This window comes from Ovis canadensis, chromosome 6 (assembly GCF_042477335.2).
Source record: "Ovis canadensis isolate MfBH-ARS-UI-01 breed Bighorn chromosome 6, ARS-UI_OviCan_v2, whole genome shotgun sequence".
NCBI lineage: Eukaryota > Metazoa > Chordata > Mammalia > Artiodactyla > Bovidae > Ovis > Ovis canadensis.
Window position 1 is genome coordinate 114,323,066 of NC_091250.1, and position 14,204 is coordinate 114,337,269.

The 14,204-nt window shown below is 42.7% G+C and overlaps 1 protein-coding gene and 1 long non-coding RNA gene across 3 annotated transcripts in view; one reads left to right on the forward strand and one right to left on the reverse strand.

Moving 5' to 3' along the window:
• The window catches only part of THAP9 (THAP domain containing 9), a 34,012-nt gene that overhangs the window by 6,542 nt on the left and 13,266 nt on the right, over positions 1-14,204 (forward strand). Inside the window, exons 2-3 of one of the 2 annotated variants that reach the window (XM_069594520.1) lie at positions 4,056-4,612; positions 13,878-14,073. In XM_069594520.1, coding sequence (XP_069450621.1) covers positions 4,533-4,612; positions 13,878-14,073 — 276 coding nt within the window. In that variant the 5' untranslated portion in view covers positions 4,056-4,532. Of the gene's footprint in view, positions 1-4,055; positions 5,024-13,877; positions 14,074-14,204 lie in introns of those variants that run through there. The other variant, XM_069594521.1, reaches the window with a different exon arrangement.
• On the reverse strand, positions 1,785-4,289 carry LOC138442698 (uncharacterized). Its single transcript, XR_011257838.1, has 4 exons — positions 4,107-4,289; positions 3,818-3,973; positions 3,369-3,458; positions 1,785-1,857 (listed from the first exon to the last, which is right to left on the reverse strand). It is a non-coding gene; the product is annotated as an uncharacterized lncRNA (long non-coding RNA).

Sequence of the window (14,204 nt, forward strand, 5' to 3'; positions counted from 1 at the left end):
GAGCCTGATGGAATGCCATCTATGGAGTCACACAGAGTTGGACAGGACTGAAGTGACTTAGCAGCAGCAGCAGAACATTATGACTGCTTGACAAGGTCTATGTTTTACTCATTAAAAGGGACAGAGCCCAGGGCGACGGCGAGCAGCAGAAAGAAAAGGACATATACTCACCCTTTGGGGAAAAAGGGCAAACTGCTCTAATTCTGCTGCTGCATATTTGTATTTTTAATCCATCCTATCTCAAATATTTGTGTAACTGCCTACAAGCAATCAGACTCTATTCCTTGAAATACTCTAAATAGAAATTTCAAATTTTCCAAGTCATTCTGTACCCCAAGGAAAATAAGGCAAAGGATACACAATTTCTATCTACAGTTTAGTGTTACTGAGCTTCTCTAACCACTTCCACCTAGGAGGAATTAGGAGAGGGGAAATGGGTCCAACAACAATAATACCTAAAGTATTTAATTACGTGGGCTGCCGTCTCTGGGGTCGCACAGAGTCGGACACGACTGAAGTGACTTAGCAGCCGCAGCAGCAGTCAGGCTCCAAGGTGGTCTCTGATGACCCCTCCCCTCTTGGTAGTCACACCTTTGTATAGTGCCCACCTACACCACACGAAGGCCAACAGAACAGGGCAGAAGTGATGGCTTGTCACTTTCAAGTGAATTAAAAAAAAAAAGTATTAAAAGACAAGCTTCCATCTTGGCCTTTCTCTTAGACCAGTCCCTCTGGGGAAAGCTAGCTATCACGTGGTAAGAACACTCAGGCAGCCCATGGAGAGGCTCACAGGGTGAAGAAGAACTGAAACCTTCAGCCAACAGCCATCAGGGAATGGAGGCTTGCAAACTGAAGACAGTTTGGAAGCTGACGTCTGTCTTCTACCTCCTTTCCTTACTGTTTGATCAGTGTTTGTTTTAAATTGCCAAATATTGAGCAATCTGTTACACAGCAATAAACACTAACACAGAAGGTCAGAATTGAAGTGAAGTGAAAGTTGCTCAGTCATGTCCGACTCTTTGCAACCCCATGGACTATACAGTCCATGGAATTCTCTAGGGCAGAACACTGGAGTGGGTAGCCTTTCCCTTCCCCAGGGGATCGTCCCAACCCAGGAATCGAACCCAGGTCTCCCGCATTGCAGGTGGATTCTTAACCAACCAAGCCACAAAGGGAAGTCCCAGAAGGTTATAATCCATATCCAAAAAAGTAAAATGTACAACTTATGAATTAGCTGAAAAGGTCTAAAATTCATGGGCAAGGATCGGATTCAGAACTGACTTTATACTCAGTCACCAATAATTTCAAAACCCCAAGGCCTTCTTAAGAATAAAAATCCCCAGAGAACCAACAGGATGAAAAATTCTGCGAGAATGTCAGTTACTACATTTTATTATAGCAGGATGACAAATAAATGTAAAGCTAGCTAAAAATCTGACAAAAAGATAGGTATTCAATAAGGAAGATACCAGTCCTAGAAGGCAAAGCCTCTATTTTTGCTTTCATAGTTGAGAAAAATGTGTTAAAAACAAAAAATCGTGCACATACAAAATATTTAGTACAACTCAATAAGCATTAGCTGTTACTAATTTTTCCCCAAGTAAGCAATTAATGAGATTTTATAACAATCATGAGATTTTCTGTTTTTTTTTTTTTTAAACAGAAAGTTAGATTTCACTCAACCCTTTAGAAATATATGTTTTACTTGGACAATCCTCCCCTTCCACTCACTGCTTTTGTACCAGGAATACTTAATATGCTAAAAACAGAAAGACATTAGATTACCTCCCCTGCAGTTTTAGTAATTCTCTTCCAAGACCCAGGAATCTTTTTCTGACATCTTCAAGAATACAATTCCTGAAAAGAGATATTTTATTTCAAATTATTTTTTGCACTGGTCAATGCTTTCTACAAATAATATCTTTAATACAGCTTACATATCCTCATTCATGTATTCAGTAATCACATAAGTTCATTATGTGAACAGCAGTGAAAATGTTTAATCATTGGATATGAAGCTATCGAAGGAAGCAACTGCTAACTGCTAAGTCGCTTCAGTCGTGTCCGACTCTGTGCGACCCCACAGATGGCAGCCCACCAGGCTCCAAAGGAAGCAAAGATATAATCAAATGATTAAATTGAGAACTTCAATGTGACCAGGAAAAAAAATGAAAAATAGCAACAAAAAGTATGTAAAGCTTATTAGCAAATTTAAAAATACATAAATACAACTCAACATCAATGAATCCATTTATAAAGGATTGCATGCTTCCCTATCCAGAAGCACACTAAGTATACCCACAGCAGCGACCCCCTGTAGCTGTAAAGTAACTTGGTTACTTTCATTGAGCAGGTGTATTTAAGTCAATTGTTACCCAACATTGCAGTTTTCTGAAACCCATCTGTAATAAATAATTAGATGGATACTGTCAAGACATTGAGAGCACATTCTCATGAACTAATTCAGCAGGAAAGAAAAAAATCCCTTCTTTGTACTCTGATGCTGAACTGGCAGCTCTAGCTTAAGAAAATGAAAAATGAGTGCCTGCACCTGGACTCACTTAGGAGCAGCACCCACCTCGGTGCCCAGCTCTCAGCAGGTTAGATTATCCCTGAGCCCATTTTAACAGCAGCCATTTCGCCCAGGGCTCTACTTCCATCAGAAATGTCCAACACCCGCAAGCATTGCTCTTTTAACACTCCATAATGGTAACTTTAAGTCTCCATTTAATGTTACCTTTAACGGGTTGAAAGAGCATAAGCGTGCTTCGCTGGTACCAACACTTTTTCAGTTCAGTTCAGTCGCTCAGTCGTGTCCGACTCTTTGCGACCCCTGGCGCAGCACGCCAGGCCTCCCTGTCCATCACCAACTCCAGGAGTCTACTCAAACTCATGTCCATCAAGTCAGTGATGCCATCCAGCCATCTCATCCTCTGTCGTCCCCTTCTCCTCCTGCTCCCAATCCCTCCCAGCATCAGAGTCTTTTCCAATGAGTCAACTCTTCACATGAGGTGGCCAAAATATTGGAGTTTCAGCTTTAGCATCAGTCCTTCCGATGAACACCCAGGACTGGTCTCCTTTAGGATGGACTGGTTGGACCTCCTTGCAGTTCAAGGGACTCTGGAGTCTTCTCCAACACCACAGTTCAAAAGCATCAATTCTTCAGCGCTCTGCTTTCTTTATAGTCCAACTCTCACATCCATACATGACCACTGGAAAAACCATAGCCTTGACTAGACGGATCTTTGTTGGCAAAGTAATGTCTCTGCTTTTTAATATGCTATCTAGGTTGGTCATAACTTTCCTTCCAAGGACTAAACTGAATACTACATAAACATATTATAATGGAAAGCAACTGTGAACAATACCTTGAGATGAATCTTTTCAGCCAAAGTCTGGATTAAGTAACAAGGGAGAAAGAACAACCTTGCTTGGAAATGTTGGACTCATTCTTGCAGCTAGAGACAGAAATAAAAAAGTTAGGAACATCTGTTTTCTTTAATGAGCCTCCAAAGTTAAAGCAGGAAAGATGCTACATAATATACTAAGGACCTCTTCAAACATACAAAATAGAAAGTACGCCTCACCTTGGCTCCATTTTGTTTCCTCTGTAAAAACTTAAAAGTCTCACACCGTAAACATAAAGAGCTTAAAAAAATACATCGTTCTAAGATCTTCTCACTCCTGAAAACTATCCACGATGCCCCACATCCCAAGCAAAACATTTCACTGCCCTCTCTCCTGCCCCTCCTAGTACTTCTATTGACGAGTCCCTACTAGACGGTGAGCTTCCCCCCAACCTCCAGAATCTTTTTACCTTATCTCCTTCGTAATCTCCATTGCGGCAAAGGATCTTGCAGGAAAGAGCTCGTTGAATTAAAAACCGACTTATCTTGGTATTAAATTCTCATTAAATCCTGAGGCCACATACCTACTCTACCAATAGCTCCGACATTATCTCCGCATCAGATAACTGCAAAATAAAATGCAAGAAAATGACATGCCTCCCATTAAAGAATTTATTTGGGTTCTAATTTTGCCTTCAATATTTCTAGGGAGCCACGTTCATCCTTTCCTAGCCCTCCCGTCACTTTCAGAGCTCGCACCTTGAGACCCATCGGCATGCCTCTGGATTCGCCTCAACTTTTGTCCTGCCTCTCCCCCTTGGCATTCTCTGGCCGAGCCTCGGAATAAGCGCGATGGCGCTAGATTTCACCAGGCCGGACGAAAAACAGACCATTGCAACAAAATACACTTATCACCCTCCAACGAGGAGCGAGGGGAGGCCCAGAGGTTAACTTAATACCCCCCGGCCTTTCCGATTGGCTGCTGCGACGTGACGTGCTCTGTGATTGGCCACGGCGGCGAGCGCAGCGCACGCGGAGAGGCAGGGCGGGAGCCAAGGAGCCTTAAGAACCCGCCTTTCTCAAACAAATAAAGGTGGTAGCTGCGGAGTCAGCGGGCGGAGCTAACTTGACCGCAACTCATGCTGTCGCGGGAACACCGGAGGTGGAGCCTCACGTAGCGAGAAGATGACTCGAAGTTGCTCGGCAGTGGGCTGCAGCACCCGAGACACCGTGCTGAGCCGGGAGCGCGGCCTCTCTTTCCACCAGTGCGTGAGAACAGCCTCCGCGCTAACTCCCAGCAGGGCCTGGCGGGCTGCAGGCCACGGGGGTAGGGGCGGGGCCGGGTGGTGCGTCACGCCGTCGACGTGTCGTGCGTAGCGTGGGTTGGGGGAGGGAATTGGGCAACTTGGAGGGTAACACTCAGTTTTGTCATTCTGCTCAATGTTTGTCTGCGGAGTGCTTGTTTTCTCCTTGCCTACCGGTGCCCTGTAGCTCTTAGCAGGAGTTACTCTAAAGGAGTCTTGCTGCCTTTCCGTCGTCTTATTGAAGAGAGGAGAAAGGAAGGCAGTTTAGAAGAACTGTTGAAGGCGTGCGCATTCTTTAGTGTGTGTCTTGCTTGGGAGCATGAGTACAGATGCGTTTGTTACGGAGTAGAGTTCGCCTCCCTTCTCCCTCCGGTTAGCAAATCCAATTTACTGATGGCGGGTTGTGGTGAAGGAAAGTCCAGCGTTAATTGCAGGGTGCCAAGCGAGGGGAATGGATAGATGGTGTTGAAAAGTTTTGAACTCCCTGATGGCTTTTAGGTTATTGCAAAGCGGCATTTGGGATGAGGGCTGGAGGGTGCGTGACGTTATTCTGATTGAGTGAGGGTAACAGGTTGGTGTTTGGAGAAGCTGAATCATCAGTTTTCTGGTTGTGGTTAGACCTCTGGTTCCAAACCTGAGGTCTAAGGGCTTGTGATCCTCAGGTAGTCACCATTCTCCACCTGGGTGGGGTTTAGTTTTTACAGAACTACCTAAAGATAGCCAAAACGTTGTTATGTGTATCCCTTGAGGAGGAATTGGGACTGTTGTGTTGTCACTGAACTATTTATTGTTCAGGCTTTCTGGTTTAAGTGCCACTTTTCTTTTCTGCTTTCCCTGACTTCCCTAATTAGTCATTGCTTTGATCTACTCTTTGGAACTCAGGGAAGGCCTGGGAGACTGAATTCCACTATCCTCCCCCCAACACACACACACACAACACCCCACTTTTAAAAATAAGAAACAGGAGACACAGGGCTTTTGTACCCGGGAGGGTTCTGAAGGCCCTTGTTTTCAGATTTTAACTAGTACTGTGTGTCATTACCAGTTGCTCACTATCATTAGCCCAGCTCTACAATCCAGGTCCAATTCCGGCTGTATTTGGTCATGGCAAGGAAGTTTCATTTGGCACAAGAGACCGATCAAATTTGAACCCACATCTGTGGGACAGTCTAGTAAAGGTCACTGAAATTAATGCGAGGTAGAAACGTGGGTAGAACAGATCCTCTCAGAGGGAAAGAAATGTACGGTATTTTTAAAAGTGGTAGCCTAATAAGGCAATATGATGTAGAGAGTTAGACAAAAATAAACAAAGGACTTTTATGAAAAGATCAAAAAGAACTGTATGGGACAAGTGCTATTTGAATTGGACCTTGAGCCCTATCTAAAATGGAGGGTGGGGTGGATAGAAGATAGCATTTAAATAGAAATAGCATGGAGAAGGAAATGGCACCCCACTCCAGTACTCTTGCCTGGAAAATCCCATGGACAGAGGAGCTTGGTAGGCTGCCGTCTATGGGGTTGCACAGAGTCGAACACAACTGAAGCGACCTAGCATGCACAAGGGCTTCCCTGGCTGCTCTGATGGTAAACAATCTGCCTGCAATGCGCAAGACCTGGGTTTGATCCCTCAGTTGGGAGGATCCCCTGGAGGAAGAAATGGCGAACCACTCCAGTATTCTTGCCTGGAGAATCCCCATGGACAGAGGAGCCTGGCAGGCTACAGTCCATGGTGTCGCAAACAGTTGGACAGGACTGAGCAAAGAAGCACAGCACAGAAAACAGCATGGGAAAATAAAGAATGGAAAGTGAAGATGTAGAAGCTGGGCAAAGTAGTTTGGAAACAAATTATCTACAAACGTGTCAAGTTAAGGAGTTTCAACTATGTATGGTAGGCCTTTTGTAGTGCTGCTTATTTTTAAGGAAGGCCACTTCCTGCACCTAAGCTGCTATAATTGTATCCTTTCTTCTCTGATATTTGTTTCCATCACTTAGTTCTTATTCTAGTTTCATTTTAAATTGCTATCTCTGCTGGCTACTTGCCTAAAAACACTGAGCATGCTTGAATTACCTCCACTTTTAAATATACACAAACTCTTGAACCTTTGTGCACCTCTGCACTACCCTACCACTCTCCTTCCATTCACAACCAAGTTCCTCAAAACAGAAGCCTACTTCCCTAACTCCTGTTGACTTATCAACCTACCGCAGCCAGATATCTGTCCACACCCGCTGACTGAGGGTTATCAGTAATCTTGCCAAACCTAAAAGCAATTCTGTTAATAAGTCTTTCTCTTAGCCCTGTTTAACTTTAATCATGCTGGTCACTACTTGGAACCCACACCTCCTTTGGCTGTTCCTGACATCCTCTCCCTAGTTCTCTCCCTTTTCTTTGATTTTTTCTCAACGTTTGCTGCCCTGTTTTTCCTGTACCTTTCCCCTAGTTTCTTTAAATAAGGAAGAACTCACATATTGCCTTATTTGTTTCATATGTTGAGGACCAAAGCAAGACCTGCTTAATTAAAAAAAAAAATTTTTTTTTTGGATGCAATTATTACACCAGTGTGCTGTGACTCTTCCAGCCTGATTTCTTCTCCGTTCATTTCATTTTCTAGATTAGTGAAGTGAAAGTCACTCAGTCGTGTCTGACTCTTTGCAACCCAGGCCAGAAAACTAGAGTGGGTAGCCTTTCCCTTTTCCAGGGGATCTTCCCGACCCAGGAATCGAACTGGGGTCTCCTGCATTGCAGGCGGATTCTTTACCAACTGAGCTATCAGGAAAGCCCTCATTTTCTAGATTCCTGAAAATTATGTTTCTAAAAATGCAGATTTTATCATGCTCGCTCCCTTAGGGAAGTGTTTTAATCCCTCAGACTCTTTAGTGCCTAAAAAATAAGAGTCTAAGCTCCTCTGTGTGGCCTTTCCTCTATACCTCTGTTCCAACCTAAATACATTCCATTGTACTTCTGTTAATGGTACATGTGAGCAGAATTAAACACAGTCTATGTATGAATGAGGAGTTGTCGGCCTTCCTGACAGCTAGAAAGTTGTAAGGAAGACAGGAAAGAATAGAGAGGGGAGAAGGAGTTAGGATACTGTGGTGTAAGTCCTAGTGACAAGGTAACACTCGTCTACAGTAGTTCAGTTCAGTTGCTCAGTTGTGTCCGACTCTTTGCGACCCCATGAATCATAGCACACCAGGCCTCCCTGTCCGTCATCAACTCCCTCAGTAAAACTCATGTCCATCGAGTTGGTGATGCCATCCAGCCATCTCATCATCTGTCATCCCCTTCTCCTCCTACCCACAATCCTTCCCAGCATCAGAGTCTTTTCCAATGAGTCAACACTTCGCATGAGGTGGCCAAAGTATTGGAGTTTCAGCTTTAGCATCAGTCCTTCCAATGAACACCCAAGACTGATCTCCTTTAGAATGGACTGGTTGGATCTCCCTGCAGTCCAAGGGACTCTCAAGAGTCTTCTCCAACACCGCAGTTCAAAAGCATCAATTCTTTGGCGCTCAGCCTTCTTCACAGTCCAACTCTCACATCTATACATGGCCACTGGAAAAACCATAGCCCTGACTAGACGGACCTTTGTTGGCAAAGTAATGTCTCTGCTTTTGAATATGCTATCTAGGTTGGTCATAACTGTCCTTCCAAGGAGTAAGCGTCTTTTAATTTCATGGCTGCAATCACCATCTGCGGTGATTTTGGAGCCCAGAAAAATAGTCTGACACTGTTTGCAGTGTTTCCCCATCTATTTGCCATGAAGTGATGGGACTGGTTGCCATGATCTGTTTTCTGAATGTTGAGCTTTAAGCCAACTTTTTCTGTCTCCTCTTTCACTTTAATCAAGAGGCTTTTTAGTTCCTCTTCACTTTCTGCCATAAGCATGGTGTCATCTGCATATCTGAGGTTATTGCCAGTTTTCCTGGCAATCTTGATTCCAGCTTGTGCTTCTTCCAGCCCAGTGTTTCTCACGATGTACTCTGCATATATAAGTTAAATAAGCAGGGTGACAATATACAGCCTTGACATACACCTTTTCCTATTTGGAACCAGTCTGTTGTTCCATGTCCAGTTCTAACTGTTGCTTCCTGACCTGCATGTAGGTTTCTCAAGAGGCAGGTCAGGTGGTCTGGAATTCCCATCTCTCTCAGAATTTTCCACAGTATATTGTGATCCACACAGTCCAAGGCTTTGGTCTGCAGTAAGGGCTCAGCAAAAAGGTAGTATGGGAAGGAGAGAGTTAATCAACTTGCTGTTGCCTAAAGCTGCTATCTTCAAACTATTTGATCATGGCACTCTTTCAATAACAAAAATTTTGAATACATGCCTGTGATATTATTATGAGAATATTGGTGCTCTGTCAAACATTTGAATGACTTAAATGGAAAGTGGGACTGGCAAGTTAAAATTTGAAATGACCCTTTGATATATTCTCTTTCTGTAGGTATAAAGAGATTAAGAAATTTATTTCATATCCAAGGAAATATATGTATTGGTAATTTGGAACAGTTTTGCCTGAACTGTTGTAATGAATTCTATTTTAAACTTGTATTTATATGTAACAAACATCTGTTTCCCATCACCGGGAATAAGCAGATGGTAAGGTGTTTGCTTTTTTCTCTTTTTTGGAAGAGGCTTAAGCTATACGTGTAATTAAAGCCCTCCCCTTCAGTCCTTTCTCTCTCTCTCCCTGGATGTAACCTCTGTAGAAGAGGTTTTTTTGTTAGCCACTTTTCTGGAAAATATTTGATGCAGAGGGAGCCAGAGGTAAATCCTCACTAACAGTATAAAACAGGCATTGTCAACAGGAGGAAGAAAATGGATTCTGTGTTACAGTGTAAGCCAATTCATTATTTTGTATATGAGATGGTGATTGGTTTAGAATTTTTCTGGTAAAGAACCCGCCTGCAATGCGGGAGACCTGGGTTCCGTCCCTGGGTTGGAAAGATCCCCTGGAGAAGGGAAAGGCTACCCACTCCAGTATTCTGGCCTGGAGAATTCCATGGGGTCGCAAAGAGTTGGACACGAATAAGTGACCTTCACTTGGAGAGGTGGCTTTAGACTAGGGACCTCTGGATTGCAGTTTTATTTGATTAGTTAATCTATTTGCTTGTAAATGTTATTTATTTGGCTGCTCTGGGTCATAGCTGTGACACAGGAGCTCCTGGTCTTAGTTGCAGCATGTGGGATCTTTAGTTGTGTCTTTGCAACTCCTAGTTGGAGCATGTGGGATATAGTTCCCTGTCCAGGGATGGAATCAAGGCCCCCTACTTTGGGAGCAGAGTCTTAGCTACTGGACCACTGGGGAAGTTCCTGAATTCCAATTTTAACTGACTGTTTACTGATGGCTAAACTTGGCTGCTCCAGTCTTGGTTTCATCTTCTGTAAAAGGATAAAAACCTGTCTTACCGAGCCCTTTTTTTTTTTTTTTGAGACTAAAAATGTCTTTAAAACATACAAAACACAAGGTAAATGCTTTAAAAGTATTATCAGTTGTTAATACCAATTTATTTTTGTCCAGAACTCAATCATGCTGGTTCAGTTCAGTTCAGTTCAGTTGCTCAGTCGTGTCCGACTCTTTGTGACCCCATGAATTGCAGCACGCCGGCCTCCCTGTCCATCCCCATCTCCCGGAGTTCACTCAGACTCACATCCATCGAGTCCATGATGCCATCCAGCCATCTCATCCTGGGTCGTCCCCTTCTCCTCCTGCCCCTAATCCCTCCCAGCATCAGAGTCTTTTCCAATGAGTCAGCTCTTTGCATCAGGTGGCCAAAGTACTGGAGCTTCAGCTTTAGCATCATTCCTTCCAAAGAAATCACAGGGTTGATCTCCTTCAGAATGGACTGGTTGGATCTCCTTGCAGTCCAAGGGACTCTCGAGTCTTCTCCAACACCACAGTTCAAAAGCATCAATTCTTCGGCGCTCAGCCTTCTTCACAGTCCAACTCTCACATCCATACATGACCACTGGAAAAACCATAGCCTTGACCAGACGGACCTTAGTTGGCAAAGGAATGTCTCTGCTTTTGAATATACTATCTAGGTTGGTCATAACTTTTCTTCCAAGTAATAAGCGTCTTTTAATTTCATGGCTGTAGTCACCATCTGCAGTGATTTTGGAGCCCAAAAAAATAAACTCTGACACTGTTTGCAGTGTTTCCCCATCTATTTGCCATGAAGTGATGGGACCGGATGCCATGATCTTCGTTTTCTGAATGTTGCGCTTTAAGCCAACTTTTTCACTCTCCTCTCTTTCACTTTCATCAAGAATCATGCTGGTTAGACTACAGTATTTACCAGCCTTTTCCATGTCATTTTACACATCAGAAACCTACAAACCTAGAAAGCTGTTTGGGACTGGCTTAATGTAACTACTTCAAGAGCTCCAGGTGGCCCAGGCCCAACCCATGGGCTAAGGGGGTTGATAGCTGTGCTCTCCAGGTGTGCCAGTTGGGAAGCTTTGCATCAGAAAATCAGGCTAGTAATGTAACTTGGTAGACCAGCCAACTTTTGATGGTCCCTGACTTGTTGAGAGACTACACTCAGTCTGGAAATGTTGCCTCACAAACACGTACCATCATTAAGAAACCCCAGTGAAAAGAGATGTGCCTTTCTTTATTGGAAAATAATTCCCTGTACATTCTCTCGTGATTGTGTAGCATCATTTTCCTGGAACAATAAGATAAAAAATCCCCAAAGTGGAATTAGTTGTTCCTAACGAAGAACAAACTTTAGATGGTACCTTTCCATTTACAGAGTGCTTCTGAACACATCTGTGTCATATACTCTTACTGCCGCCCTGGAGGAAGCTGATAGATTGAGCGATTTATCTAATACCACATGGCTGATAAAAGGGAATTGAGGCTTAAATGCAGGTTTTCCAACTCAGTGTTGTTTCTGAAAGTGATTGAGAGAGTATCTCAGAATTATGTTTTGCCATTTTGACATATCATTTCCCTAACAAAATTAGCTGAGGAAATGAAACTTTTTTTTTTTTTACCAGTTTCAGTTCTTTACAACTGTGTGCTTTGAAGCATGAGTTAAAATATGTAAGAGTGATACCTGTCGATCTGTCTCCAAGATAAAGAAGAAGGTGCAGAAAGAGCAGTTCTGTGATTTTCATTACATTAATCTCATGAGTTTTTTCCCTCACTCATTTCTGAATATAATAATTTGGCTGGGATTGACAAGTAGAAAAATGCAAGGTAGTTTTTATGTTCAAGGGTAGGAAAAAGTTGTCCTTTCAAAATAAAATAGAAAAACTGAGTGTAGGAAATGTACTTGTTTTCTTTTGTTGTTTAGTTGCTAAGTCGTGTCCAACTCTTTGCAACCCCATAGACTGCAGCACGCCAGGATTCCCTATCCTTCACCATCTCCTGGAGTTTCTTCAAACTCATGTCAGTAGAGTCGATGATACTGTCCAACCATCTCATCCTCTGTCATCCCCTTTTCCACTTGCCTTCAGTCTTTCCCAGCATCCGGGTCTTTTCCAGTGAGTCAGCTCATCACATCAGGTGGCCAAAGTATTGGAGCTTCCCTATCAGTCCTTCAGATGAATATTCAGGGTTGATTTCCTTTACAATTGACTGGTTGGATCTCCTTGCAGTCCAAGGGACTCTCAAGAGTCTTCTCCAGCACCACAGTTCAAAAGCACCAGTTCTTTATGGTCCAATTCTCACATCCATACATGACCACTGGAAAAACCATAGCTGTGAGTACATGGACCTCTGTCAGCAAAGTGATGTCTTTTTAATACGCTGTCTAGGTTTGTTGTAGCTTTTCTTCGAAGAAGCAAGCGTCTTTTAATTTCATGGCTGTCACCATCTGCAGTGATTTTGGAGCCCAAGAAAATAAAGTCTGTTGCTGTTTCCATTTTTTCTCCAGTCTATTTCCCTTGGTGTGATAAGACTGGATGTCATCATCTTTGGTTTTTGAATGTTAAGTTTTAAGCCAGCTTTTTCACTCTCCTTTCACCCTCATCAAGAGGCTATTTAGGTCCTCTTCACTTTCTCCCATTAGGGTGGTATCACCTGCATTTCTAAGGTAGTTGATATTTCTCCTGGCAGTCTTGATTCCAGCTTGTGGTTCATCCAGTCTGCCGTTTCGGATGATGTATTCTGCATATAAGTTAAATAAGCAGAGTGACAATATAGAGCCTTGATGTGATCCTTTCCCAGTTTGGAACCAGTCTGTTGTTTCTTGTCTGATTCTAACTATTGCTTTTTGACCTGCATACAGGTTTCTCTTGAGGCAGGTCAGGTGGTCTGATAGTCCCATCTCTTAAGAATTTTCCAGTTTGTTGTGATCCACACAGTCAAAGGCTTTAGCATAGTCAGTGAAGCAGAAGCAGAAGTTTTTCTGGTATTTGCTTGCTTTTTCTGTGATCCAGCGGATTTTTCTACTTGTTTTCTACTGTTTAGTAATGAATTTCCTCAAAATTCATCAGAAGCATCTGTTTTCTCACAAAATTTCTGAGGGTCAGGAATTGTGGAGTGGATTAACTGGGTATGACTGGGAGTTTCATAAGATTGCAGTCAGAATGTTAGCCAAGACTGCAGTCACTTGAAGCCTTGATTGAGGCCGAAGGATATCCTTTCAAAAAGGCTCTCTCATGTGGTCTTTGACTGGAGAATTCAAGTTTCTAGCCAAGTGGACTCTCCACAGGGCTGCTTATGATATGGCAGGTAACTTCCCCCAAAGAAAAACCATTCAATAGAGCAAGGAAGACAAATCTTCAGTATTTTTTCCTGAGCTACTCTTATAGCCCATTATCACCTCTGCTTTTTAAATATTCTTTAGAAGCAAATCACAAACTCCAGCTCATACTCAAGGGGAGGGAAATAGGCTCCACCCCTTGAAAGGGGGCATACCAAAGACTCTGTGGATATAGTTTAAAATTGCCACAGTAAGGGAAAGACACATGTTAAATTTGAGTAGATTCTGTTAAGTGTACGCTGTGCAGATAGAATGTGCAGGATATTAAATGTGAGAATTGTCCACATATAAGTTGTAACAGATGAGATCACTTTGATACTGAGCTTTTGGATTTAAAAAGTCAAAGAACTTAGAAAAATGAAATCAGATCAAGTGAGTTAAACTTTTAGCTGGACTTAGTGTTTATGTGAAGCCATTAAATAATAAATGGGTTTGTGTAATAAATAATGCTGTAGTATTACTCTGATGTTTTCATGTTAACGGAACTTTAATATGATTGCTGTAGATTTCCAACTGATACTATTCAGCGCTCAAAATGGATCAGGGCTGTGAATCGTATGGACCCCAGAAGCAAAAAGATTTGGATCCCAGGACCAGGTGCTATGCTATGTTCCAAACATTTTCAAGAAAGTGACTTTGAGTCATATGGCATAAGAAGAAAGCTGAAAAAAGGAGCTGTGCCTTCCGTTTCTCTATACAAGGTACTTAAATCTAGGTGTAAACAAAATTCAATTTTATAGAAACTGAAAGTCTAGACTGCTCACATTATAGTCAGGATTTACAGAGATAAAAGCAAAACCAAAAACCTAGGCCTTAAAAAGTAATCCAGTAA